Source organism: Myotis nattereri, assembly GCF_964212035.1.
Source record: "Myotis nattereri genome assembly, chromosome: 14".
Taxonomy (NCBI): domain Eukaryota; kingdom Metazoa; phylum Chordata; class Mammalia; order Chiroptera; family Vespertilionidae; genus Myotis; species Myotis nattereri.
Window position 1 is genome coordinate 37664745 of NC_138089.1, and position 26471 is coordinate 37691215.

Below are 26471 nucleotides of genomic sequence, written 5' to 3' on the forward strand. Positions count from 1 at the left end.
AGCTAAGATTTAGAAACAGCCTAAGTGCTCATCAGCAGAAGAGTGGATTAAAAAACTGTGGTACATCTATATGATGGAATACTATGCTGCTATAAAAAAGAAGGAACTTTTATCATTTGCAACAGCATAAATGGACCTATAGAGCATTATGCTAAGTGCAATAGCCAGTCGGAGGAAGATAAATATCACATGATCTCACTCATTTGTGGAATATAATGAACAACATAAACTGATGAATAAAAATAGATGTAGAGACAAAGAAGCATTGAATAGACTATAAAATTTCAGAGGGAAGGCAGGGGGCTGGGGCAGGGGGGCAGAGGTAAGAGATCAACCAAAGGACTTGTATGCATGCATATAAGCATAACTAAAGGACACAGACACTAGGGGAGTGAGGGCATGTGCTGGGGGGCGGGGAAGGGGGTGTGTGGCTGGGGAGAGGTCAATGGGGGAAAAAGGAGACATATGTAATACTATATGTAATATTTTAAACAATAAAGAATTTAAAAAATAAATACAAATAAAATGTACTACAAAGCTAAAAAAAAAAAAAAGAAAGAAAGAATAGCACAGATTGCAGTGAGCAGGCATCACACGTCGTGTCACACCAAATGATTTCATCGAGATTGCCTTTATTTTCACACTAGTCGGGATGAAATTTCACATTAGGTGTGTTTTTCCAAACCTCTGCTTTGACTAATACTTCCAGGTTTTCACGTGGTAAAAAAGAAATCAAGTTTCAACTCACTTCCAAATTAGTTTTTACTGACTGCATACATTGATTTCTCTTTTGCTGCATAGCCAAAAAAAATTAATGTTATGCCAAGTTCAGATTTCTTTACCATTCAGTTCTACATCATTTAAATAACTTTCAGGAACGTTTCAGCTACTTTTTGTAACTACTAGCATGCAGTCCTCCTCAAATCGCAAATCATTTTTCCCAAGTCCTCCGCTGGCAGGAAAAAGTTCAGTGGGTTAATAATGGACCTGAGATTGCAGAGAGGGCTTCGTCACTTAGGAGCTGCAGCACTGGCTCAGGAAGGCAATCTCGATTTCATCCGCGATTAAAACAGAGGCAACAGTGATGAGGCTCTGCCTGAGTCTACAGCGGTGTCGGGACACACCAAACCTCACATTCTTCCTGGGTTTCGAACCGGTTGGCGTTGCCCCCACAGCCGCCATACCAGAACTGCTGGCAAGCCCGCTTGTCCTTGTTATAGTACCATTTCAGGATGTAATCCTGGCACTCGCCTTCCACTGGATCCATCAAACAGGGACCTGCCACAAAACAAATGCAGGGGGTTAAATTTCCTGTATGAGCATGACAGGAAGGGAGCGATGGTTTGGTGTCACAGGCCTGAAAATGAATCCTAGCCTCACGATCTACTGGCTGTGTAGCCTTGAGCAAGGAACAATCTTTCTGAGCCTCAATTTCCTAGACCATATAAACAATATTTTTTTAAATAAAAACTTCTTCACAAGTTTTGTTGTAAGGTGTCACATAACATATGTGAAAGGTGTAATACAATTTCAGCTATTATTTTGCACAGTACCTAACACATGTCAGATACATCCGACAATGCATAAATGAGTGAGTGGATGAATGAATAAATAAATCTTTCTGAAACTGAGAATTTCTTACTTGTTTATTATACTTATTTCCCTCTTTATTCAAACCATCTCAACTGCTTCCCACTCTCAAAGCCTTCTAATAGCCTAAGCAAATACAGTTTATTTATTATTTATTGTATCTTGACACTTACCCAAGAAGCTAATATTAAAAGAAAAACATGATGTTCCTGGAAAATGAAGAAACCGTTGGGAATCAACAAGTGACAACCGAGCAAAATCTGGGATACAGTGGATTCTAAATCAGACATTAATTTTTCCAAGTATTTTCGTTTCAGGTTAGCTCCACAGCACAGAATAGTGGTATCCTCCAGTTTCCCTGGGCCTTCCAATGGCTCTTGAATAAGGGAGATATCTTGCTTCAGAAAGCAAGAGTTAAAATTTGTGGTCTGTTCCTGGGAAGCTGCCTACGCACCCCCATTAGTGTAATCAGCACGGACTAGTTCTCTTGAAGGAGTGACCAGATGCGCGGGACCCAAGGGGATGAGATGCACTCTTAGTGGGGGTAACGAATGATCCTGCGCCTTGAACAGGCACATTGGAATTGGCCAGCTGCATGGCTCTGACTTGGGGCGGAAGGACGGGGGAGAAAACAAGCAGCGAGGGCCCAGAAGGAGCCAGAACAAATGCTTCTCCAAAAATATTATCGGAGTCAACAGAAAAACAGTCCAGTGGTGAACTTTTGACTGTACTCTCTGGGTCCAACAGATAGATTTAGGGCTCCGCAGTTAGCGGACACTAATTTCTACCATTACAAACTGATTCCGAACTGACAGGCCAAGGACTTGTTTAAATAGATCCTTACTTTTCCCTGGATGGGTGGCTCAGTTCATTAGAATGTCAAGCCATACACCAGGTCTCAGGTTCGATTCCTGGTTAGGGCACACAACTAGGTTGTGGGTTTGATCCCAGTCGGAGGGCACATGGGAGGTAACCGATCGATGTTTCTCTTCTCTCTCTCTCTCTCTCTCTCTCTCTCTCTCTCTCTCTCTCTCTCAGTAAATAAATAAATAAATAAATAAATAAATAAATAAATAAATAAATCTATCATTACTTTTCCTAGTGACACTTTGTGGCTTTTGGCTTTAGAAGCCCCACCCTTGCATTTACTGGCTAGACAACCAGGGGCTGCTTCTCCTAGATGATTTCTCTAGAGCAGCGCTCTACAATGACCCTCTACAATGAGGGGAATATTCTATGTCTGCACTAATACAGTACTCACTGCTTGTGTGGCTATTGGGTATTTGAAATATGGCTGTTGCATCCAAGGAACTGAATTTTCAGTTTCATTTAATTTCAAATAATTCTCTATTTAAATAGCTCACATAGCTAGTCATTGGTCAGCACAGCTATAGGAAAGTCAGTCCTCAATGCTTTAAACTACTTATCCCCAAGGTATTCTGTGCAACCTAAGGGAGCCTCAGAGTCTTAAGTTTTCTTTCATCAGTATACTATGGCATTGGGGGGCAAACAAGTTTTCTCCGGAGCAATTATTGCTATGCCCCAATTTTACATTTGCATTGTTTTTACCAAGTGTGTTAACTTTTGCCTTTCTTAGAAGAATTCTGCAGCAGCGATCAGTTTTACTCAAACAAGTCCATGAATCCAGGAATGAAGAAAAGGGGAAGAGAAAGGAGGGCACTGGATAGGTGTGAGGAACAGCTACGATGACACTGCAATACGCCCGGGCTGGTTCTCTCTACTGATACATATGTCTCATGATGTAGCCCTTCTTGGAGGAGAAAGTCAAAAAATAGATCTGTGTGCTTTGGAGATAGCACTGAAACTGAAAATTATACCGAGATCAGCCTGGCTTCTATGACAATTCTTTACAAGTGCGTGCAATGAAAGGTTGCAGGTACCATGGAAGAATTTAGCTTAAGATACAGGTGCACAAAGGAGGCCATGGAAATTTAAGACTACATGCGGGCCAGAAAGGACTCTAAGTAGTAGTGAAACTTGACCTGAGTATTAAAAGATGACTACATGTAACTCAGGCAGATACTGTGAAGAGGCCGCAAATGGACAGATGAGCATGAGCAAAGGCATGGAGACCCTGACTAAAGAACAGAGGATCGGGGCTACTGCAAATAGTGCAAAAAGTATATGTAGGGAAGTGGCAACCAGTAGGCCTCAGAGGACAATGCAAGATCTAAGACACAGAGGCCTGTGTGCCTTATCCAGGCATCTGAACACTATCTTATAAACCAGGGGAACGTCCAGCCCATGAAATCATTTGGTCTGGCCCTGCCCAGGCATTAGGGGTGAGATAATTAAATGTTTCACCGAATATAGCAGGCTGATACTTAAGTTGCTATGTTTGTGTGACCCATGAGTGATGTTATAAATATCCAAATGGCCCTTGGCAGAAAAAAGGTTCCCCACCCCCATAATATAAACCATTGGGAAATAAAGAAGACAAAAGACAGGATCAGATTTCCATTTTAGAAAACTTAATTTGGTGTTCAGACTGGAATAGGAAGGAGGACAAACTGGAAGAAATGAGACTCGTTAGACAGCATTGCAATTACACTCAAGAAATTAAAAGGGAAGATTGTGGGAAAGGGAATGGGTCTGAGAGATGCGGAGGAGGAAGTCACACGAAGATGTGGTCACCAGTTGGAGGCAGGAGGAGAGGAGAGGAGAAAATTAGTGATGTTTGGGTTTTAGCTTTCCATTTCTGGGTCAATGGAGGTTCATTCCAAAATAAGAATAAAGGTAAAAAAAGGTTTGAATAGGAAAGATGAGTCCCATTTGTTGAATTGAGTTTGTCTGAAATGACTGTGGGCATGTGCAATGGTGCCATCTGGAGGGCAGTTGGTTAACTAAGCTGGTCTGCAGCTCAGGAGAGAGTCAAAGATGGAAGGTATGGATTTGAAGTCATCAGATCAGTACAGAGGGGCGAGTGGAAGTCCTGGTGGGAAAGCTTGTCCCTGTAGGACGCATAGAGTCCTTGGAAGATTGAGAAAGGACCTGGGGGAAGGCATTGCAGGTTTACCATCAAATTCGTGACGCCCAAGCTTCAGGGCCCCTCATTTGCATCAAATATTCACTTTTGAATTAAATTTTAATAATTTTATATGCTTTTCTTAAAGAGGGCCCCTAAATTGTATAAATTTCAGGTTCCATGAAACCTGGTTCTCTCTGTGGGGCTACAGCTGGAAAGAGGAGCCCAGATGGACTTGTCAGAAGTAGAACAAGAGGAGAATATCTCTGGGGCCAAGAGAGGAGAGTGTTTGAAGAAGAAGGTTACAGCCAGCCATGGCCCCATCCCAAAGAGCCCAAGTCAAGAGCCCTTTGGGTTTTCTGTCAGTGGGAACAGCTGATGACAAGGGACAGCTCTTCTCTCTGACTGAAGGGCAGGAAAACACGGGAAGTTGCACCTGGCACTTTTCTTTCTTTTGAAAGCAAAAATATATGGGCATCAGATAGAGAAAGAGACATGCGGGAAGGAACTGGGAGAGGTGGTGAAGGTTCAGAGTAGCCTTGGAATGCAATGAGAGAGGGACTGGCCACAGCCAAGTTACAGAATGGGTAAGAAATTTGGGGGACCCTCAGGCCTTAGTTTTTGTCTGTGAATAGAATTGGATTGGATGACCTGTCTGCTGTCCTCCATCTCTTTCACCTTGACTTTGTAGGAAAGGCCCCCTTGGAGCAGTGGTTCGCACTCGTGGTTGCTCAGTGGAAGTGCTAGGCAGGACCCCCGCCCAGCGATTCAGGTTGAATTGATCTGGGGTGCGGTCTAGGCTTTAAGAATTTTTAGAGATTCCTATTTTACAGCCAAGACCAAAAATAACTGCCTTAGTGAAGTACCTGACAATATTGCATACTGAAAACAGAATGATCAACGGGATAATTTTTCACCTAAGGAGGTAAAATGTGTTGCTGGGAGTGACCACTCCTCTGTCCATTGGTTTTGTTACTTCCTTTGAACATCTGTTTACTTTGGAACCTAAGCGGTAGGACATATCAGCATCTTAATACCTACCTTGGCTTGCAGGCTTGTTATGTGGCAAACACATAAATCAATAAGTTTTATTCCTCAAAACAACCCTGTGGGATAGGTATTCACACAATCCCCACTTTACAGATCATAAAACTGAGCCACAGAGATGTGGCCACTTAGCTAGCAGCACCAGAGAGAGACCCATCTAGGCACATTCAAAACCTGGGCCATTATCTCATTTAATCTAGACTGACCACGCCACTCACTAGAAATTCTTCCAGCCATCTTTTCCCCTACATTTTAAAAACTTGAGAGTCAAATCCTCCCAAATCTCTTTCTAATGTGTCACTGTTTTGCTCACTTTGTTGAGCCCATGTAAGAGGTCACATGGTATCTGCATTGTTACCTGCTCTAATCCTAAATCGTCGCTAGTTGTTTTAGATGAACCCAAAGGTTCCTGAAACTTGGTTGGCACCTATGTGGCCACTCATAGATGAAGGAGGGTTCTATAAGCCAATGCATTTTCCTTCAAGGTCAGGAGCAAGTTTGCTGCTTCTGCAATAGATCATGGCTTCTTCACAATGACATACAGACATGTCATAGGGTGTGCTCCCATCAACCCCCCTGAAATAGCTTCTGTTCAGCTCCCCATTTACACTCAAGTGAAAGTTAGTCCTGGTATATGTTCTTAAACTAATTTCTTTAGCTGCATACATGAATTTGTGTATTTGGAAGGAAAGTATATAAAAGCCAAAATTTGCAAGCTAACACACACAGTACACAGGATTTTTTTTTTTTTAAGATAAAGATTTTTAAAAGTAAACCCAACCTAAGGAGTAAGGAATAGTTTGTTTGTTTGTTTTACCAGAAGTAGCGTCTGAATTTACTTCTCTTCCATTTTTCTTTTGTTTTGCAGACATTTCTTGTTCTTGTTCTTCAGTGGCATAGCCATTCTTTTCATAATTTTCAAGTGCTTCTTGCTGAGTTACAGATGTCATCGTTGCTGTTCTGTTCTCCTCCAGAAAAAAATCTGTTGCTTCAAGGGCTTCCAAATCATCAGCAAAGCCAGATATGCCACGCTGGCGCTCGGGCAGCCTACATACAAACAACCCATGTCAAACCGTGCAACCAGACCATGAGAACGGAGACGTTCATGTTCCAATTGATACTGCTGCGCTCAATAAAGCTTTGGGTTTGAGCATTTCCTAATGACTTTGTTATCACATTAGCTACCTTCTTAGGTTTGCAGAGGCATTTGGACAAAAGTAGCAACAATATGTTTAGCATTATTAACTTTACCTCTGGGACAATTAGAAGATGGGGATGGGGTGGAATGGAAAATTTTAATTTTTGCTTTTATACACTTATGTGTTCTTTCAATGTTTTATATTGGTCCTGTATTACTCTTAAGGAAAGAAAAGACACACCATACCAGGGTTGTCAAACACAGGAGCATCCTCGCTCCAGTAGCTTGGGTCAGGTCAAGGACTGACACTGCCTGTGACCTTTCTCTAGGGAGTTGTCTCCTGCAAGGGACAGAGCTATGGGACAACCTCAGCTCTAATCCTCAGCCTACCTCTTAATAAGTGACTGCCTCCGAGTGTCCCCTCGGCTGGGGCCCCCACATTCTTCAATGAGCTCTGGGGGTGGGTACTGGTTTGTTCCACCTAAAAATAAAATTTCAAAATAAAGTCAAGTCAAATAAAGCATAAAATAATATAAAACTTGAAAATAAACTAAACATAAAGTAAAATAAAGCATAAAAACAAAAATATTATCCATTAACACAAAAACTTAAAAGACAAAATAAAAATCAAATAAAGTATAAAGTATAGTCAAATATACAATAAAGCAAAATAAAAAGCAAAACAAAATAAAAATTAAATGAAACAAACATAAAAACAAAAATCTATTGACATAAAATAAAAAAGATGTAAAATAAATTCAAGCAAAGAATAACACAAATACAAAAATAAAATTTAAAGAAATGAAAACATAAAATGCACACTGTCATATGAACAATGTAAAATCACAACATAAAAGAAACCTAACATAATAAAACATAACATAATAAAAAAAATCAAAACATATAGTGCAACCTGACATAATGAAACATAAAAAATAAAAAAATGAAATTAAAACCGACTAGAAAAGTGATTCATTCAGCCTTCGTCTCCCTCAAAGAATCACTAAGCCATCAGCCATATATTGCAAATCTCTCTTCCATCTCCTACAATAATAAGAAATCAGAAATTCAGAGTGCTTCACTGACCTTTCTGGGGTTACACAGCTCCCTACTGGCAAAAGTAGGACTAGAACCTAGTCATTGATCTTTGTACCTCTCCAACTGAAGAGACACAAATGCTGTGTCAGCACTTCTAAGCTGTCCATCAGACTCCCTTTGATTCCTTCACTGAGGGACAGATGTCCCTCAAGGCTCCCAGCAGGAGATCACACTCTCTTATAAACTGAGAAATTCCTGTCTCCCAGCAAGAAGGCCTCACAGGACACATCGAGGCCCCCTGTACATGACCTGATTGAGATTAGCAGTGGTGGACAGAGCCCAAGACAAACTCCTGGAAATGTCACCAGATCAATACCCACCCCCAAATCCCAACCATCTCCATTATCATGCTAGGAATACAGCTTGGGTACTGGCTGCCCATGAGTTTGGTTCAACTAGTTTGGTTCTGATTGGAGGTGAGGACACTAAGACAGGAGATGGGGAGGAATTCCTGCCCAGGTGCACTGTCAGTGTGCCCCTCAACCTTCCCTGTTGGCTCCATCCACCCAACCGGAGCAAGTCCCAGAAAAATAAATGTCATATACTCTTGTTACTCAAAGCGTGGTCCACGGCCTACCAGCATCAGCATCATTTGGGAGCTTGTTAAAAATGCAGAATCCCAGCCCCAGCTCAGACCTACTGAATCAGAATCTACATTTGACAAGATTCCCCAGGAGATGCACGTGCATGTGAAAATCTGAGAAGCACTATTATGCACCACTGGATTCTGGGAAATAGTAATAGCAACAACTATGCCTTATAATTGTACAGCACTGGTGCTTTCGAACCTCCTCCATGCACATATTTGAATGCAGGCTTCACAGATCAGAAAGAGACTGTAATTTTCATTTTGGTAAACGAGAAAATCGAGAGGTGGGGGGGACACTTGAGGCCTCCCAACCACCAGCTGAGAGGTTCCAGGCAAAAAAAAAAAAAAACCAACATTAGGCTGGGCACCGTGTCAGGGCAATGGCAGCTCAGGGTTTTCAGGAAGTGGGGTGCTCCTCTAGGGTCTCCTCAGAGGTTGTGAGGCTGCATGCGCCTCAACAAGGCTGAAGGCTCAGTGGGCACCTGCTTGCCCAATGCCAGGCTGTGCAAGTAGTCCTCCCCACCCCAGCCCACCCAGGCATCCCCTGTGCTCAGAGATTGCTCACTTTGTAATAGGTTCAGGAAGGCCCATGTGAAGCGCCTGGCGTAGGCCACCTCTGGCTCTGAGATCCCCCGCAGGCGCAGCAGGTGCTGCTCAGAGGGGGCGCTGGCCACTCCAGCCAGCTCAGCCAGCTCCCGGGTTCCCACGCCAGGACCCACGGCCAGCACAAACAGAGTGATGCCCTTGCACTTGGCCTCCAGGGACAGAGTCCTCAGCTTCTCCCGGTCCCAGCTGCTAGTCTCACTGGCCACGATGGCGAAGAGAACCTGTGCCCTCCTGGGCAGCGGGGCTGCCAGGAGCACCTTCTCTAGTGTCCACTCTAGGGCATGGCCCAGGGCCGGGGCTCCCTGCAGGGGGTGGCCCATGGCCTCCCAGATGAGCCTCTGCATCTGTGCCCGGTGGCCAGAGGAGGTCAGGGGGAAAGCCTCCAGTACAGGGGGCTGTCCTGCTCCCGGCCGGAAGCCTGGAGTCGTGTGCGTCACCAGAGCCACGCGAGCCCCGTGGAGGGACACGTCTGGCTGCGCAGCCACCTCCAGGTTGTCGAGAGTGGTGTCCACTAGACGCAACGCAGCTTGGTATACATCGGCACTGACGCCGTGGGAGCTGTCCACCACGAAGGCCACGTCCACGTCCACCGCCAGGGGTTCGGGGGTGCCCGGCCTGCACTCTGGGGCTGGTCGGCACTTGTCTGGAAAGGAAGGGCAGGAGAGGCCAGAGTTACCATGCATCCCTTTCCTTTCCATGCAAACACACTTCCAGACTCTTGGTAAGAACAGGTGCTGCTAAATGCTATTTGTGTTGACAAGAGCCACAGATGGGCGCTGTACCTAAATTCCCATTTTTCAGAAGAATTGAGACAATGACTCCACATTTAATATTTTTAACTACTGGGCCATATGGCTTCTTCATTTTTAGGTTCATAGACATCTTCCTGGTTCAGTCCAGGTCCTACCTCTGACCTTGGGCAAATTACTCAGCCTTCCTACTGCCTCAGTTTCCGCATCTGTCAGATAGGGACAGTGATAATAATAATAGTACCTACCTTGTGAGGTTTAAATTTTTTAAATGATTCAATATACACGTAACTGCTCAGAACAATGCCTGATACAGGAAAAACTCAAGTTCAATAAATACCAGCTAAGTCTACACTTCTACAGGAGAGGAAACTGAAGTCCAGAGAGACAATATGTCAAATGAGATGATGGATGTGAAAGCAGTTTATCAGCTGTTACATACTCTGCCGATGGCAATGACTGCATTTGACTTGACCAAGCTCTCAGGACCACATCTCTCATGGCAGTGTTACATCTTAATGTGGATCAAGAAGAGGAAACAATTAAATCCCCTTCTGATTTCAGCGATAGGACTCTAGCCCTGGGTGACGTGGGGATGGATGAGAACCCTCCACACATAGGCGTGCATGGGTTTCAGCACAAAATTTTCTCTGGCACAGGCTAGTGTGACATGTGGGATAGAGTGATGGAGGCTGAAGATAGAGACATTGAATGACCTGCCAATATCCCACTGGTGGTCAATGGCAAATCCAGGCCTAAACCCAGGATTCTTGACTCTTAGTTCCATGGTCTGCCCTTCACACTAAGGTGCCACTAAAGAAGGAACACAGGCCAGCCATCTACAGGAACCTGGCAGGACAGGTGAGTAAGCAGAGCAGGCCAGGAGTAAGACAATAGGGAGGGGAAGGAGAGATGAGGCATTAGCAGGCACTTGCCCCATTTAAAGTGGATAGGCAGCCCTGACCGGTTTGGCTCAGTGGATAGAGCGTCAGCCTGTGGACTCAAGGGTCCCAGGTTCGATTCCGGTCAAAGGCATGTACCTTGGTTGTGGGCACATCCCCAATGGGGTGTGTGCAGGAGGCAGCTGATCAATGTTTCTCTCTCATCGATTTTTCTAACTATCCCGCTCCCTTCCTCTCTGTAAAACATTAATAAAATATATTTTAAAAAAAATAAAGTGGATAGGCACAACTCAGCTCTGGCTGACTGTGGCCACATGGGAACCCAACATCTGTGACTCTCCAGACTATTCTGACTTCCTAAGAAAAACTGTTAATCCAGAATTACCAGGAAATTCCCAGATTCTAAAATTCTGCACATACCAAGAAAATAGACATCTGCAGAACAGATCTGGCCTGTGGCCACCAACTAATTCATCCTATTCTCTGCACATCAGTCCGATCAGAAATGCTGCCATGCTTACCATAGCAGAGGACGCAGCGGGCCAAGCGCTCCACGTCCTGCTGGCTCTTAGTCTCCCAGATGAATAGGTGAAATCTGTTGGTTCCATCCATCTAATCCGAACACACACACAAGTTTGTCATTTACTGAATTAAGTTTAGGCCATGTTTTTTTCCAATTCAGATGAGAAAAATATTAATATGGTATTTTTAAAATAATATAATTATAATTTAAATAATGTATTTATACATTTTTAAATAATATTATATATATGAATATATATTAATATAGGCATATATAGACATTATATTCATATATATATATTGGCATTACCTATTACAATTATTAATAGTCATTTAATTCTCTGGTTCTAACCTGGAGGTTGGACTGTCATTGTTGTGGATACAAGAGCTGTGGGGTCTTCAGGCTCCTGATGTGTATAACCTCAATTAGTGTAATGTTGTGTTGGAATGAGGGTCAGGGAGTTGAGGGTTTGATCATTTATAAATTCCATAAATCTTTAGTGATTGTCCACAGTCTGCAGGATGCAGTGTGGTGAGAGCTATAAACACGAACAGCACCTCCTTTTAAGGAGGTGGTTATGTAAGTCATATACCATTAGATTGGAAAGAGGCAGTTACCTAAGCAAGGCCTTTCCAGAGTATTCCTGGTATTCAGAGTTGAGACATATCAAAGCCAGAAGGCAGGAATGAGGAGGAATCAGGGAAGGTTTTGCAGGGATGGCAAATCTGTTTATCTCCTTCACTTAACCTTTCCAGTTAGGATTAGTCAATAACTGATATCGAGGTTTCAAAGTAAAATATTAAATAATAGCAACAATAAATCCAGCAAGGTCCATGTGACAAGTGGTTAGATAATTAGCAAACCCACTCCCTCTTCTTCCTAGGGCCACAGCTCCACTACATTTCCCACCCTCCCCTGCAGTTCAGTGGGACCATAGGATCGGGGTCTAACCAATGGCATGTAGGTGAAAGTGACGTATGCCATTTCTAGTGCATGCACTATCCCCCACTGCTCCCGTGGGCCTCATGTAGAAGATCCAGAAGAAGGCTTTGAGGCCAATGGGTATGATGAGGGCCTCTGATAAGGGCCTCTGATGAGGAGCCCAGGTCCTAAAATGGCTGAAGCAACACCCCCCAACCGCCCCTCACACATATCCAGAGTCCTGCGTGCACTTGTGCTAGATGGCAAAAATAATACTTGATCGTATTAAGCCACTGAGCCTTAGGCATGAATCGTTTCACAGTCAACCTGCCCTAATACGGACTTTTTGCAGAATTTTCACCTCATGATGAAATTAAAAATGCTTTCAGATTGTTTCTCTCAGGAATTGAGGTGTGGTTTGTAAAGAGGTGGCTATCTAGGCCTAGTCATGTCCAATCTCTGTCTACTGTCTGTCAAATCATATAGGAGAGGGCCCCACTGAAGGTCAGTTTCTCCTCCTTCATCCTTGTGGCCCAGACCAAGCAAGCTCGAGACCCTTGTCTGGTAGCAAGGTGCCAGGCATATGAAGATGTCGTGCTGACCCTCAGAAAGTCAGATAGGCAAGGCTGGCTTTGAAAAAGAACTTTCTGTAGCATATGCTCCACACAGCTCTTTACACTTTCTGTTTAGGGCTACAGCATATCCCAAACATTCGAGTGCAACCCTTGTGGGGAAAGAAATACAAAGAGTTGAACTTTTGTTTATGCTAATGTAACGCAAAAAAAGAAAGAAAACCCAAACATGGGAACTTTCCTAAGTCTCCTAAAAGGAAGGCGAGATGCATCCTCTCTTGTTCTTCACATGACAAAGGCAACCTAAATTATGCTTTTTCCTGACTTAGAAATTCAAACCAGCCAAGACTAATTAAACAGCTACTACATAAAAGTGTTAACAAGCCATATGAAGATTTAAAAAAAAAAAAAATGACACACAGCCATGCCTTCAGAGAGCTTAAGTGGAAAGATCGACAAACCATTTTCAAGAAAAGGGTCCAATAATATGTTTTAGGAACACAGAAAGGGGAGACTAATTTCAAGGGAAAAGGATAGAGAGACCCTGATGAACATAACAGCATCTGGCACTTCTGAAAGAATGAGTAGGATACTGACCAGGCAAAGAAGCAGGGAAAAGCATTATAGTATGGAGGAACAGCATATACAACGGTCCAGAGATAGGCAGGTTATCTATAGGATTCTTCTCAAGGCTCCCACGTCCCAGAGGTTAGAAAACACCCACCTCCAATGCACAGCCACACAGCACATCTGAAAGCACATCTGCCAGATGGAGGGGGCTAACATGAAGTCTGAGTGCAGAGTTGCCAACATTCAACATTCATTCAGATCTGCTCCACCAAACCAAATGGAACTAATTAATCACCAGAGGTTAGAGAAAACAGTGTAGGCACGCATATCACACATGGCTGGCTTTCCTGGAAATCACATGAGGCAATTTGGAAGGCTTCTGAAATCAGGATCCCCGGCAGGGCTCCAAGAGATATGAGAAGACTAGATAACCCTAGGAACATCGATTTTTACCCCAAGAGTTCTGGGGAAATGCTAAGTTAGGATACGTTATCTTCAAATCACAGGAAACACGGGTGAAGTGTGTTCAAAAAATGTAGAATTTATGTGAATTTTAAGGTAGTATGAAGAACTTCAAAACAAGTTCAAATAGTTCCCAAGTGTGTACAAAGGAGTGATTCATAAAAAAAAGTTTATGTGGCACAAATGGATTTTGTGTCCTGAACCCGGGTCCTAGTCTGTGATCTACTGGAATTGGCTATGTGACCTTGGACAAGCCTCTGCCCTCAGTTTCCTCAGCAAGAGATTTAGGATAGGACTCGGTGCTGCTACGTTTTCCTCCTGTTCCAACAATTACTGTTTCCTGTACGTGTCTCAAGTTCACGACACTGTGTTACCTTACACTCTTGAGCAGCTAAGAGAATGCACTTGTGCATCTGTTTTTCTGTTTGTTGGAAAATGACCAAATTCAAATGAATTGGAATAGTTTAAAAGCTTGCATCTTTGTGAAAACTTTCCTGTCCGGCCGGCGTGTTTCAGTGGTTGAGCATCGACCTATGAACCAGGAGGCCACGGTTTGATTCCCGTCAGGGCACATGCTGGGTTGTGGACTCCATCTCCAGTGTGGGGCCTGCAGGAGGCAGCCTATCAATGATTCTCTCTCATCATTGATGTTTCTATCTCTCCCTCTCCCTCTCCCTTCCTCTCTGAAATCAATAAAAGTATATTTTTTAAAAAAACACAAAACTTTTCTTAGGAAGAATAGTTTTATGATCATGTTTAAATTTTTCCTGTTCCTGTAAAAATAAAATTGTGGGAACAAGTATTCAAAAACACAATGGAAGTCCATAGGGAAACTATGATTCAGTATAGATTCATTTGTATTTAGTTGTTATTCATTAACATTTAATTACTTGGGCTTTGAACTTGCCAGCATGGTCCTCGTCACTGATAAGGAAGTAGACAAGATAATTCCTGAGAAACTTCAGAGAGACAGTGTTAGGAGGGAATCCCAGAGTGAGGAGAGAAAACAGTCTCTAAATGTCTTCTGCAAACTCCCATCAGCACCAGAAAAGGAAATCTCAAAACTTAAGTACCTCAAATACAAACCAACTGATCTGCTCAAGGTTCAAAGCTTTACTAAAGTTTGAATCAGCACCTTTGGTAATTCTCTCAACCAACTTTATTCCTGAACAACAGGCCCAGTGCATCAATTCATGCACCGGTGGGATCCCTCGGCCTGGCCTGCAGGGATCGGGCTGAAGCCAGCTCTCCAACACCCCCTGAGGGGACCCTGATTGTGAGAGGGCACAGGCCAGGCCAAGGGACCCCACCAGTGCATGATCAGGGCTGGGAAGGGACCACAGGAGGGCTCCAGAGTATGTCCAGCCCCTCTAGCCCAGTCCCGATCAGGGCCAATAGGACCATCTTGCCCAGTCCTGATCAGCCAGACCCCAGCAGCAAACTAACTTACTGGAGCATCTGTCCCCTGGTGGTCAGTGCACATCATAGCGACTGGCTGAACGGTCGAATGGTCGGACACTTAGCATATTAGGCTTTTATTATATAGAATATCCAGTTGTGCTCTATAGGGGCAAGTTGTATGCTAAAGACAGGAGTATAAGGGGTTTGAGAAGATGAAGCACATGGATTTACATTAGCACCCTCTTTTATTTTAATAAACAGAAAGACATTTCCTGAAAGGATATAGGCAACCCTCGAACCTGAGCCCTCACCATTAAAAAACTCTCCATAGGCCCTGAGTTAGAGAGAACCACAGGGTCTCAGCTGTTGTATTCAGCTGCCAGAGGCCATGGGACAATGTTCATTCCTGGGAGTGAGTAAGGCGGTACTTTTGGCTTAGACAGAAAGGAGGAGAGGGATAGAAAGAAAGTGCTGGGGAGGAGAATTTGGCAGAGGAAGAGCTAACTGGACCCTAAGGAGGGAGAGTTAGAAAAAAATCTGGCATCCAGTTGAGGTAAGGGCTCAGGGAACAAGGAGGGAAAACTGAAAAAATGAGGGAAGGACACAGAAGAGAACAGTCATGTAACCTGAGACTGACCCTGGAGCTTCAGTCCAGTTTGGGCTCCTGACACTTGGCATGGTCCCACCAAGACTGCCATGAGGTCTTCCTGGACTCCCCAGCAAATATTAGGGGTCAGCATTGGATTGAGGTTGCTGGATAGCAGGGTGGGACCAGGGAACCAGACACATGGGAAAGCCAATGCCAGGACTATGTAGTTTAGAACAAGTCATTTCACCTCTGACCTTCCCTTACCTCCTCTGGAAATGTAGACTAGCATTATTAACTTGTAGGATGATTGAGATCATACCAACATTCCTCAAAATTTAACATTTATGCAAACCATCTGGGGATCTTAGTAAAAACACCGACGGGGCCTATTTGATTAGATTGGGGGTAGAGCTTGAGATTTGGCATTTCTCACACACCTGGGTGATGCTAGTGTGGCTGGTCCCAGGATGACATTTTGAGTGGTGAGGGGTTAAGATGGCAAGACATGAAAAGCATGTAGCATGGCAGTTGGAACTCCACAGGCACTCACCAAATAAAAGCTATCCAATTTAACAGTTCCTGGGCCAAGGTGCCCTCTTCAGGACCTTGAGAAGATGGTAATAATAACGGCTCACACTGAGTATGCACATAGAACGTGTCAGATGTCCCCGTAGTACTATCCTATCTAATAAAGAGCTAATATGCTAAATAGACCAAACAGCAGAATGACTGTCTGGACAAAGCCGAGGCTGTGAGGGCTGAGGTAGCCAGGGCTGTGAGGGCTAAGCCCCTTGCACGAATTTTGTGCATCGGGCCTCTAGTCTCTTACAATTCCCACAACAAACCTGTGAGCTTATCCCTATTTTATGGGTGAATAAATTGAGGTTCCAGTGCTAAGTAATATGTCCAAACAACTTCGGAGACAAAGCCCTAGTTTGAAGCTTCATTGCCTAATTTGCTCCTCAGTTGCTGATCCTGGCTTTAGGGGAGTAACAATCCAACAGAAAACAGCAGTCCCCAAGGCCTCAGCAAGGACCTGTCTGGACAACCCAGTATTTTCTTTAAAAAAAAAAAAAGAAAGAAAAGAAAAGAAAAAGAAAAAAATATGTATATATATCAACTTTTATGAATTCTGAAATTATACCAACATTTTTAAAAACCCCAGATTCTCTTTGGCCTTCATAGGGGAAAGCAAAAGTAGGTTTGCAGTTGTAATACAAATAAATAATACAATAACTAATAAATAATAATACAAGAATAAACTCTGTTGCCCTGAACACTGTGGCTCAGGTGATTGAGCATCATCAATGTGCACTGAAAGGCTGCTGGTTTGATTCCCCGTCTGGGCACAGGCCTGGGTTGGGAGCTCGATCCCTAGTAGGGCAGCAGTCGACAACCTTTTGGACCTCACGGACCACCAGTTGGTGACCACTGCAGTAGGGGATATGTAGGAGGCAACCAATTGATATGATGCTTTCATGTCAATTTTCTCTCTCTTGCTCTCACTCTCCCTTTCTCTCTAAAATCAATTTTTTTAAAAATATTTTTAAAAAAAAAGAATGATTGTGTGTACTCACAACTTAGATAAATCTACTTTTGCCCACCCCTGCATTTTCATCTTCTAAAGCTCATTTTACTTTTTATCTTCATGATAGTCAGAAATCCAAATCCATTCCTTAGGGTTTGTTTTTTTAAGAACAATACACAAATAGAAATAGGGCCAGTTCATAGATCTATCTCATAGTATTGCTGTAAAGATAAAATAAATTAATGCATGGAAAGAACTTTGAACGTCTAAACTCTCTTCCTATTTTTGACTTCTTAATTAAAACCTCATTGCTAATGGGAATTCCAAACCTTGAGCAAGTTAACGTCTCTTAGTTTCATCATCTAGAACATGAGCCCATATTAATAGTTATCTCACTGGGATTAAGTGAATCAATAAGTGGGAAGATCTTAGAACTGAGCCTGGCTCAATAAACATGAGCTATTTTCTTAGGTATTGTTTCAAGGGAACATATGCTATATTTTTTATACAGAAAAATTAAATTTGAAATCTGGCACACAAATTGCATTTTTCCTGTAATCCCCTGGTTTTTAACTTTTAAAAAATTGGGTGAATGAAGTCATGTTTTGAGACCCTTGGACACTTCTTGACAATGGGATTAGGCTAAATAGTCCAAATGCTGTAATACTGTTTTATCCAGGGCTGAGAGGACTCAATGGATGGTTTAAAGAATCTTTTCAATATACCCACAGCCTCCAAGCATGTTTAAATGCACTGAGACGTTAGGGCATCTGTTTATATAATTGTTTCAAATTGAATAACCATCATTTTGCCAGAAGCATCTGGGTGTTGTTCTCAAAAATAAAATAATATGGAGGTGAAAGACAAAGTCTCCACAGATAGTCAAGGAAAGCCCTAGGCAGATCATTCAGAAGAAAAGTCACAGGAAATTCACACTCTCCTAACTGGACTCCCCTACAAATAGAGCCCAGGATAGGGGAGGTTAATGTTGCAATATGCCCAGTTGTAAAGAAATGAAGATTTTTCTAAAAGGCCCTGAAAGGCGGTTCTCATTTTCACAGTTTATCTCCTTGCTAATATAACCAGAAATGAGGTCATTTATTACATTTGAGTTGGCAAGCACCATTTAACATCCTTTCTAAATTGTTAAATTTAAGGAACAGAGTGGTGTCCCAGCATCCTGGGGCAAGAATATGTCCAAGAAATGGAGAGGAGAGCAGATAGAAGTGACAGGAATGAGGCCCATGAATATGTAAGCAGGCAAGTTCTTCTCACAAGCCACTATATCCTGTTACTCGGAACCTAAAGCAACAAAGAGGGCAAGAACCTCTTGGGGAAGGATCATCTCTACATCAGATCCAAGTACTGTCTGCTCTCAGACAGCAGCACTGATGAGCATTTGAGGGATGTAACTTTACCCTACATATCACTCTCCAATCATTAGGGAAATGCCTTCCAGAAAATAGTTACACCTGGCAAGAAGCCTAGATAATGTCTAGTTGTGACCCTCTCCATTTTAGAGCTGAGCAAAATGAAACTCAGAAAGTTGAAGTGACTTTTCCAAAGTCACCTCATTATTGATGAAAGAGTCAAAGACAAAACCTACATCTCTAATGTAAACCATTATTTGTTTATACTCTGCCTTTATCACTCCTTTCAGGAGGTCATTGAGAGTTGCCTCCATCCCCACTAACCCATCCCTGTCCAGACATCCTGCTAGGCCAGCGGTTCTCAACCTGTGGGTCTCGACCCCTTTGGCGGTCGAATGACCCTTTCACAGGGGTCACCTAAGACCATCCTGCGTATCAGATATTTACATTACCATTCATAACAGTAGCAACATTACAGTTATGAAGTGGCAACGAAAATAATTTTATGGTTGGGCCACAACATGAGGAACTGTATTTAAAGGGCCAGAAGGTTGAGAACCACTGTGCTAGGCAAAAAGGACGTATCCTGAACAAGGAATGCACCCTCTGCATTTTAACTTTGTTTCTCAAAGCCCAAAATATTTGTCCATCCTTTCCATCAGTTTTCAAGCTGTCACAATTTTATCTATTGATTCTCAGAAGTATATTCACAGCTGTGTCAACAAAATCTCTCACCTACTGCTGCTATTGCACACTCAACCTCCAAAGAAAATGAAGTAGTCTAGCCCAGCCAAACTCATTAGCTATTAGGTCGAATGATATGACATTTCCATTTTTTCCAGTCAAAAACAATTGAATATTGGCAATGTCACATGGCTCAACCTGACACTCATAAGCCTCCGGGAGGCTCTTAAGTAGAGAATAGCAACTTAGATCCAAGACGGTGAGTGGAGTAGGTGGATGTTACACTCAGTTCCTCCCAGGACCAAACTGGAATTACAATTAAAATATAGAGCAATCAACCTGAATAACCAACTGACGACTAGCTGAAAATAAGTCTTATAAGCAAGGATTTACAGAAGAAGCCACAGTGAGACTGGTAGGAAGGGTATGTGAAAGGGCTGCCCGTCCTCCCCCACCCCCACCCCCCCACCCCCAGCCAGCAGCTGAGATTTCAGAGGGCTATAAAAACTGTGAAGGTTTGCCCTGAGAAGTGTAAGGTCTCATCCCCAAGTTAGACTCCCCAGCCAATAGCACATATATGGGGGTGTAAACATATAAAAACCCAACCAGCTCTTCACTTAAAATCGGTCCACATTATCTGCTTTCCTCTATGGATACGTATTTTCTAGACCCAAGTGAGAAAAGAAAATTATATCCTGTGGACCCCCACAAAACAACTTACAACCGTGGTTTAACGTAAGCTCTGAAGGCAGACATCAGTCTGCCACCAACCAGATACTTGACTTTCAATGACAGACTTAACGTCTCCAAGCCTCAGTTTTCTGAAAAGGAGATATACCATAAACCTAACGTACAGAGTTTGGGGAATAATTAAATAATTTATGAGGGACATAGCACGAAGTATGTGCTCAAGAATGGCCAGCCAGCACTAAAAGCAGAGTCCATAATGAATACACCCTCCATGCATGCACATCAATTTCTGGGAAATTCTTCCCTTGAACAGCTCTCACTCCTCCTGTGGTCCTTGATGGAGAGGTAAGGACCATGTACTAACTGACCCAGTTCCCCTGCCCCCCAAGGGGTTCCCCCACATACCACCAGGGCATCCGGAAGGTTGTGCTCCGCTGTGAAGGTGATGACTGCAGGGGTGATGTCGAGCGCACCGAGCTCCAGGGTGGCCGTGCTGACGGACTCCGCGTCAGAGGCCCAGCCCGCCTGGAAGAACACAGCCACTTTCCTCGTGAGAAGGCCCGAGCGCACACGTTTGAATCCATGCCTTGCCACAAACCTCATGGCGGCCCCAAGGTTCCTGCTGCCCGATGACCTTTCCCGGCGGATTTTCCTGACTGCCTGGAGGAGGGCGGGCTTCCCCCTGTAGTCCGAGAAGCGAATCAGGTAATCTATTTTGTCGTTGTATGAAACGATGGCCACTCGCGCACCCTTTGGGCAGTTACTCTCACTTATTTCCATCTTCATCAACAGAGATAATAAAATGTCTCTCATCCGCTCAAAATCCAAGTCGGAGATGTCATTTGACATGTCCAAGGCAAAGACCACTTCGGTCGGGAACACTGGGCACTTGGAAACACCTTGACACATGGAAACACGGATTTAAGATTTTCTGCAATGCCTCTAACAAGTGAAGATTTGAGTGAATAAGAAAAAAAAATATTATTTACCTGCTGAACACGCTGGAAGGGAAATTATTTTGGAGAGAAAAGAGGACATTGTCAGTTCACATGAGTAGTGGTATGTTTTCCATGTGAGTGCTTCTGCCTAGTGGTTAGACCATGGGCCCCGCAGGCTGAAGGGTCTCGGGTTCGATTCTGGTCAAGGTCATGTAGCTCAGGTTAAATGCTTGATCCCCAGCCCTGGTCGGGTGTGTGCAGGAGACAACCAATCAATTGGTCTCTTTCACATCGATGTTTCTCTCTCTTTGTCTTTCCTCCTCCCTCTCTTCCCCTCTCTCTAAAGATCAATGGAAAAAAATATCCTCAGGTGAAGATTAAAAACAACAACAAAAGAACAAAGCTTCTCTTTGCCTGCTTTGTGATAAGAAACACCAAGATGCAGTCGTGCAGGAGTGCAATCACCACTGCATTTCATGGGCTACCATACCATACAGTGGCATCATACTGAGATGATACGCATTTTGACCATTTCATTTCTAAGGCCACACTGAGGAAGATTAGTTATCCAAGTGGGGACTGAGCTAAATATATTTATTTATAGGAGCCTTTCATGATGGACAATGGTGCCTCCCAACCTCAGTCAAATCCACAGTGACTTATGTCCCCAATCCATGATTCATCCTCTTTTCACACCACTGGCTCCTTTTGAGCCTTTTTCAAACAACTTACGGCAGTTTTCTCGTATGACATCGACGAGTTCACAAGGCTGTTAGAAAGATGGAGAGAGAGAAAAAAGGAAAAAGCATTTAATTTGAAGTATATTCCTCCTCACCCTGGTGACTTAGAAATGTCATGTGGATATCATCAGTCCCTATCTGAAGCTTTTTAAGCTGCCACAGAAAACATGAAAATTGTTACAGCAATTAAAACCATCTAGCAGGTATATTTCTGGATCCCGTGGGTATTTTAAAGCACTTATAAAATATCTTACATACAGATAATGCCTATATTATTAGAGAGAGATAGATAAGAGGAATTCCTTTTTCTTTTTTTATCTGCCTCACAAAGCAAAGGACTCAAATCTGATTTTGAAAAAGTATAAACCCAGGAATCTCAGCACAGAAGGCAGGGAAATGCCTTCAATTTTTGGATCTCTATATTAGCAAATCCTGGCACACTTCTTTAGAATGACTGCCAAGACAGGTACTCTAACACCTCCCCTAGAATTGTGCTTCATTCCTTTGATCCCCTCCCCTCTGTCCTGTTCTTCCTCAGCCCCTTCACTTCCTGCTCCTCAGCTGTCCCCACTTCCTCCCTCCGCCCACCAATAGTATGTTTGGACTTGGAACATAAAAAAAAAATCATAACTTTTGAGATTGTTTCCAGGTGTTCCATGAGACACAAAGCCCAAGGCTGTGCTGTATGTTGGCTTATAAATACTTTATAAGCAATTTTTGAACTTCACAAAAAGGCATATTGCGTAGGGGCGTGGCCTCAGTCTTTCCTTTCATGACAACGGGTATTACTCAAAAACATCCAGATCCCCTCCAGGATTCAAAATATTATTCTACTCTTTTTATTTGATTTGGTAAAGTCTATAAACTTAAAGTACCAACAGAATTCATAAGAGGCAAAACTAAAGAATCTTTATAGATTTCTGTTTTGTCAAAGTGGAAAGCTCTGTGTTCTGAAAAGAATGCAGTTTAGAATTAAAATATTCACTTACCATCACTGCCAAGCCTCTGGGGCCCTTGATGCCCTGGAAAGAACAGAAACAGATTTAAGATGCAAAATTCTGAGGCCCAGTACATTTTTATCCTGAGTTGGCAAGAGGTTCTTATAAAGTTCACCAGGGTGAACTTCTGCCCTTCTTGGACCACTTCTGCCCTTCACTCCTGGCCCTGAAGTTCTGTCTGACCCCTTAAAAAAGGTCAGGGTGCCTAGGAGGTATATCCCAGATCTTGGAGTCAGGGAGACCCAGGTACATGATACATAACTTTTAGAAGATCAAGTCATTTTGAGACAAAGCCACAGTTTAGGATATAATTCAGAAAAAAAAAAAGGCCATTCAAGATTTCAGGGTCATTCATAACAGTTCTAAAGTAGAACCCAGTCCTCCCCTACCCTTTCTCCTCCAGCCACCCACCACCACCTTGCCTTTGCCTAAGAACTTAACAAATCTTCCCTGCACCCTTCAGAATGAGAGCTGCCTTATTTAGACTCTAAAGGGAGTAATAATGTGTGACCTTGAGCAGGTCACTGTAATCTCAACCTTTGTATTCATAGTCTCATCTGCATAATGGGCATGGGTGATCCTTCTAAGATATTTTTTAAAATATATTTTTATTGATTTCAGAGAGGAAGGGAGAGGGAAAGAGAGAAACATCAATGATGAGAGAGGATCATCAATCAGCTGCCTTCTGCACACCCCCTACTGGGGATCGAGCCAGCAACCCAAGCATGTACCCTTGACCAGAATCAAACCTAGGACCTTCCAGTCCATAGTCCAATGCTCTATCCACTGAGCCAAACCAGCTAGGGCTAAGATTTTTTTATTCTGTGACTTTGTTGTACCTTCACAGTAGTGAAACCACTAGGTTCAACCCATGGCTGACTCACTCTAGGATGAGCCATGGGGCAAAATGACAATAGCCCCAAGTCTTTCCTTTCATACCAAATGGCCTTCCATGGAATTAGAAAAATATTTGTGGGCTTGCAACATTGTCAGTTCAGTTAAGAGTACATAAATGTCTCTTATGTTAGGATTTCCTTCTAGTTTTGGCATAAATGTTGTTGCTCATCTTATTGACACTGATAAACTCATTCTCCAGTGAGTATTATTATGGGTTTATGTATTATGACAGATTCATACATCTCCAGTCACTCTAATATCTTCCCCATCTTCCAAGTGAAACATTTATGTTGAATCAATATACTCTGTAAGGACTTGAAGCAAATGTAAAGCAAATTTGGCCCATTCCCTAATAGATGCTCTTGTGTGTCCCAAATGTTCATTTCTTTTTAGAGATGCCTCTTAGCAAATCTTTATTCATTTTTACACAAGGTTGACAAGAAGAGAAAGAGAAGAGTCCATGTTACCCGTGGTCCTGGAGGGCCTTGGTCACCTGGAGTTCCAACAAATCCTGGAAAGCCAGCATTACCCTAAAAATGATCAACCACAGGAATAAGCTTCCCACCTTGAATATAACTCTTATTACAGTCATCACTTTGAGATATCAAGTTGTCATTATACCGAAGGTACAATGAGTCTACTATAGACCCATTAGTTTATGCACTGTGATCAGTAGAGTGAGACACAGAAACCAGAAAGAGAAGGGATCTCTATGGGAACCATCTAAATCCACCCCCTCATCCCCCCCCCCCCACACACACACACACATACCTAATTCCAATCAACATGTATACATATTTCCAAGCAGCCTTAAAGAATGTCGTATTCAGTTGAGCCTCCAGATCACATAATTAAAAGATGCATCAAGTATGCATTGAAGGTGTGGCATCAAGAGAAAGAAAAAGCTCTTCTACCCCCTTCTGGTCTTCAATGTATGAGAAAAGGTGTATGCTAATCATGGATTCGCTGCTTATTTTACAGGTATTTGAACTGACATAGCATTACTTGCATGTAATTGATGTTTTATCTTTTCAGATTAGAAATCAGAGAGTTAGGTTTAGCTGAGCAGGGCAATATTAGCCAGTAGCAAGCCAAGTTAAACATAGATCAAATTTTTCTTTATGTCCTTGCCAGTGTATAAAAATACCAATTATTGAGTTCCTAAAAATATATACATCCTCTTTCCTCTTTTCTTCCACTGAACACTGATCCATGTCCTCTTCCCACATCAGACATTGCTCTCTAATGTCTACCAGCTAAACACAACCAAGGTCTTAGGTATCCACAGGGGTACTCTTTCCAAAAAGAGCTGCTAGTGATTGGGGCTCTTCAAGCTTGAATCTTCAGTCCCTGAAGGAATAGATTTTTAATGGTAGACTCTATAAAGCACAGTGAAAATACAACTCAAAGTCCACCAAGATGGCAGCCACATTCGTGAGAGTGTAGTTCTAAAAAAGCTAAGAGAAGGCTAAGGTTTGGAAGAATCTCAAAGAAACAGCAACATTTTCTCTGCAGCTAAAACAATACCATTCCCAAAGGATATCTAGACGTGCCTCCAAACTTATTTTTTAAAGGTTGATATTGCATAACTGAAACGCCAACTTGGATTTTTCTGTTATGGTTGGGGAGCTGCATTTGCATTCAGAAGGTAAACAAGAGTGGGATCCAGGGGGGAGTGAGCCCAAGGAGGGTGTGCAATGTGCCTGCTTGAGGATGACCTGGGTTTCCTTCTAAGAAGCCCAATAAACCAATGGAAATATGCTCCTCTGAGTAGAGTGTCATGATATAGGCCTTTCTAGATCTTGGGAAATTCCTTTGATTCTTACCCTCTTCCCTCTGATTCCCTTTGCCCCCTTCTCTCCTCGATGGCCTGGGTCACCATCTTCTCCCTTGATAGAATCAAAAGAAAAACCTTGAGTGTAAATAAAAATAAGCACAAACAAATGGCACATGCTGCATACCAGCTGCCAGGCCCGGGAAGCTATCTTCTTACTTGTGTGCCAGGATAGCCAGGAAATCCAGGTTCACCCTAGGGTCCGAAATGAGAAACGGTCTTGTTTAAAGTCATGTTGCTATATCTTTCTTTGGCATTCTTTGGGGGGGGGGGGGAGGGGAGAAATAATAACTTTTTGAGGGAAAAGACCCAAACAGGAACCAGAAAAAACAACTATATCAAACATTATCTTGAGCTAATCTCAAGTGGCCATGTTTTATTCCTACAATTCATTGTGAAACGACTCGCACATGATTTTTACAAATCCCTCACCTTCCTTGATACATGTGTAATAAAACTGCCTTCTTAAGCATTTTAACCTATCAGTTTAAGTAACCAGAGGCCCCATCCCGTGGAAAACGAGGGAAGGAGCATCAGATTGGCTGCTGGGAAGCAGATCCTCATTGTCAGATCAAAGGCACACCACAAAGCAATTATTCATTCAACAAACATTTATTTAGCACTTACTGTGTGCCAGGCACTTCCTTACGCACTGGGAATTCAGCATTGAACAGAACAAACACCACTGCTATCATGGAACTTACCCACAAGTGAGGAAGAGAGGTATAATACATCAGGAAGAGATAAATGCTATTCCAGAAAGGCGATTAAGGGACAAAGAATGACATGGGTAAATGGGGGGAACAGGGATACTATTTTATATAAGGTGGTCAGACAAAGCCTTTCAGTAAAGATGGCATTAGGGCAAATACCAGCATAAATTGAGGAAGCAAGCCAAGCAAATATCTGGGAGAAGAGCATTTCAGGCAGAGGGAAGAACATTTAAAAAAAAAACCACAACAACAACCCTGACACAAGCCCAGCCAGTGTGGCTCAGTGATTGAGCATCAGCCCATGAACCAAGAGGTCCCTGGTTTGATTTCTGGTCA

At 42.9% G+C, this 26471-nt stretch overlaps 1 protein-coding gene across 1 annotated transcript in view; it reads right to left on the reverse strand.

The window, feature by feature from the left end:
- Positions 1-576: 576 nt before the first annotated feature.
- The window catches only part of LOC308529427 (collagen alpha-4(VI) chain-like), a gene marked incomplete at its 5' end in the record, with an annotated part of 90731 nt that continues 64836 nt past the window's right edge, over positions 577-26471 (reverse strand). Inside the window, 11 exons of the mRNA XM_081105525.1 lie at positions 577-1278; positions 6441-6670; positions 7152-7242; positions 9014-9697; positions 11227-11317; positions 20421-20914; positions 21789-21846; positions 22683-22715; positions 24056-24118; positions 25415-25477; positions 25582-25617. Coding sequence (XP_080961651.1) covers positions 1103-1278; positions 6441-6670; positions 7152-7242; positions 9014-9697; positions 11227-11317; positions 20421-20914; positions 21789-21846; positions 22683-22715; positions 24056-24118; positions 25415-25477; positions 25582-25617 — 2019 coding nt within the window. The 3' untranslated portion in view covers positions 577-1102. The remainder of the gene's footprint in view (positions 1279-6440; positions 6671-7151; positions 7243-9013; positions 9698-11226; positions 11318-20420; positions 20915-21788; positions 21847-22682; positions 22716-24055; positions 24119-25414; positions 25478-25581; positions 25618-26471) is intronic.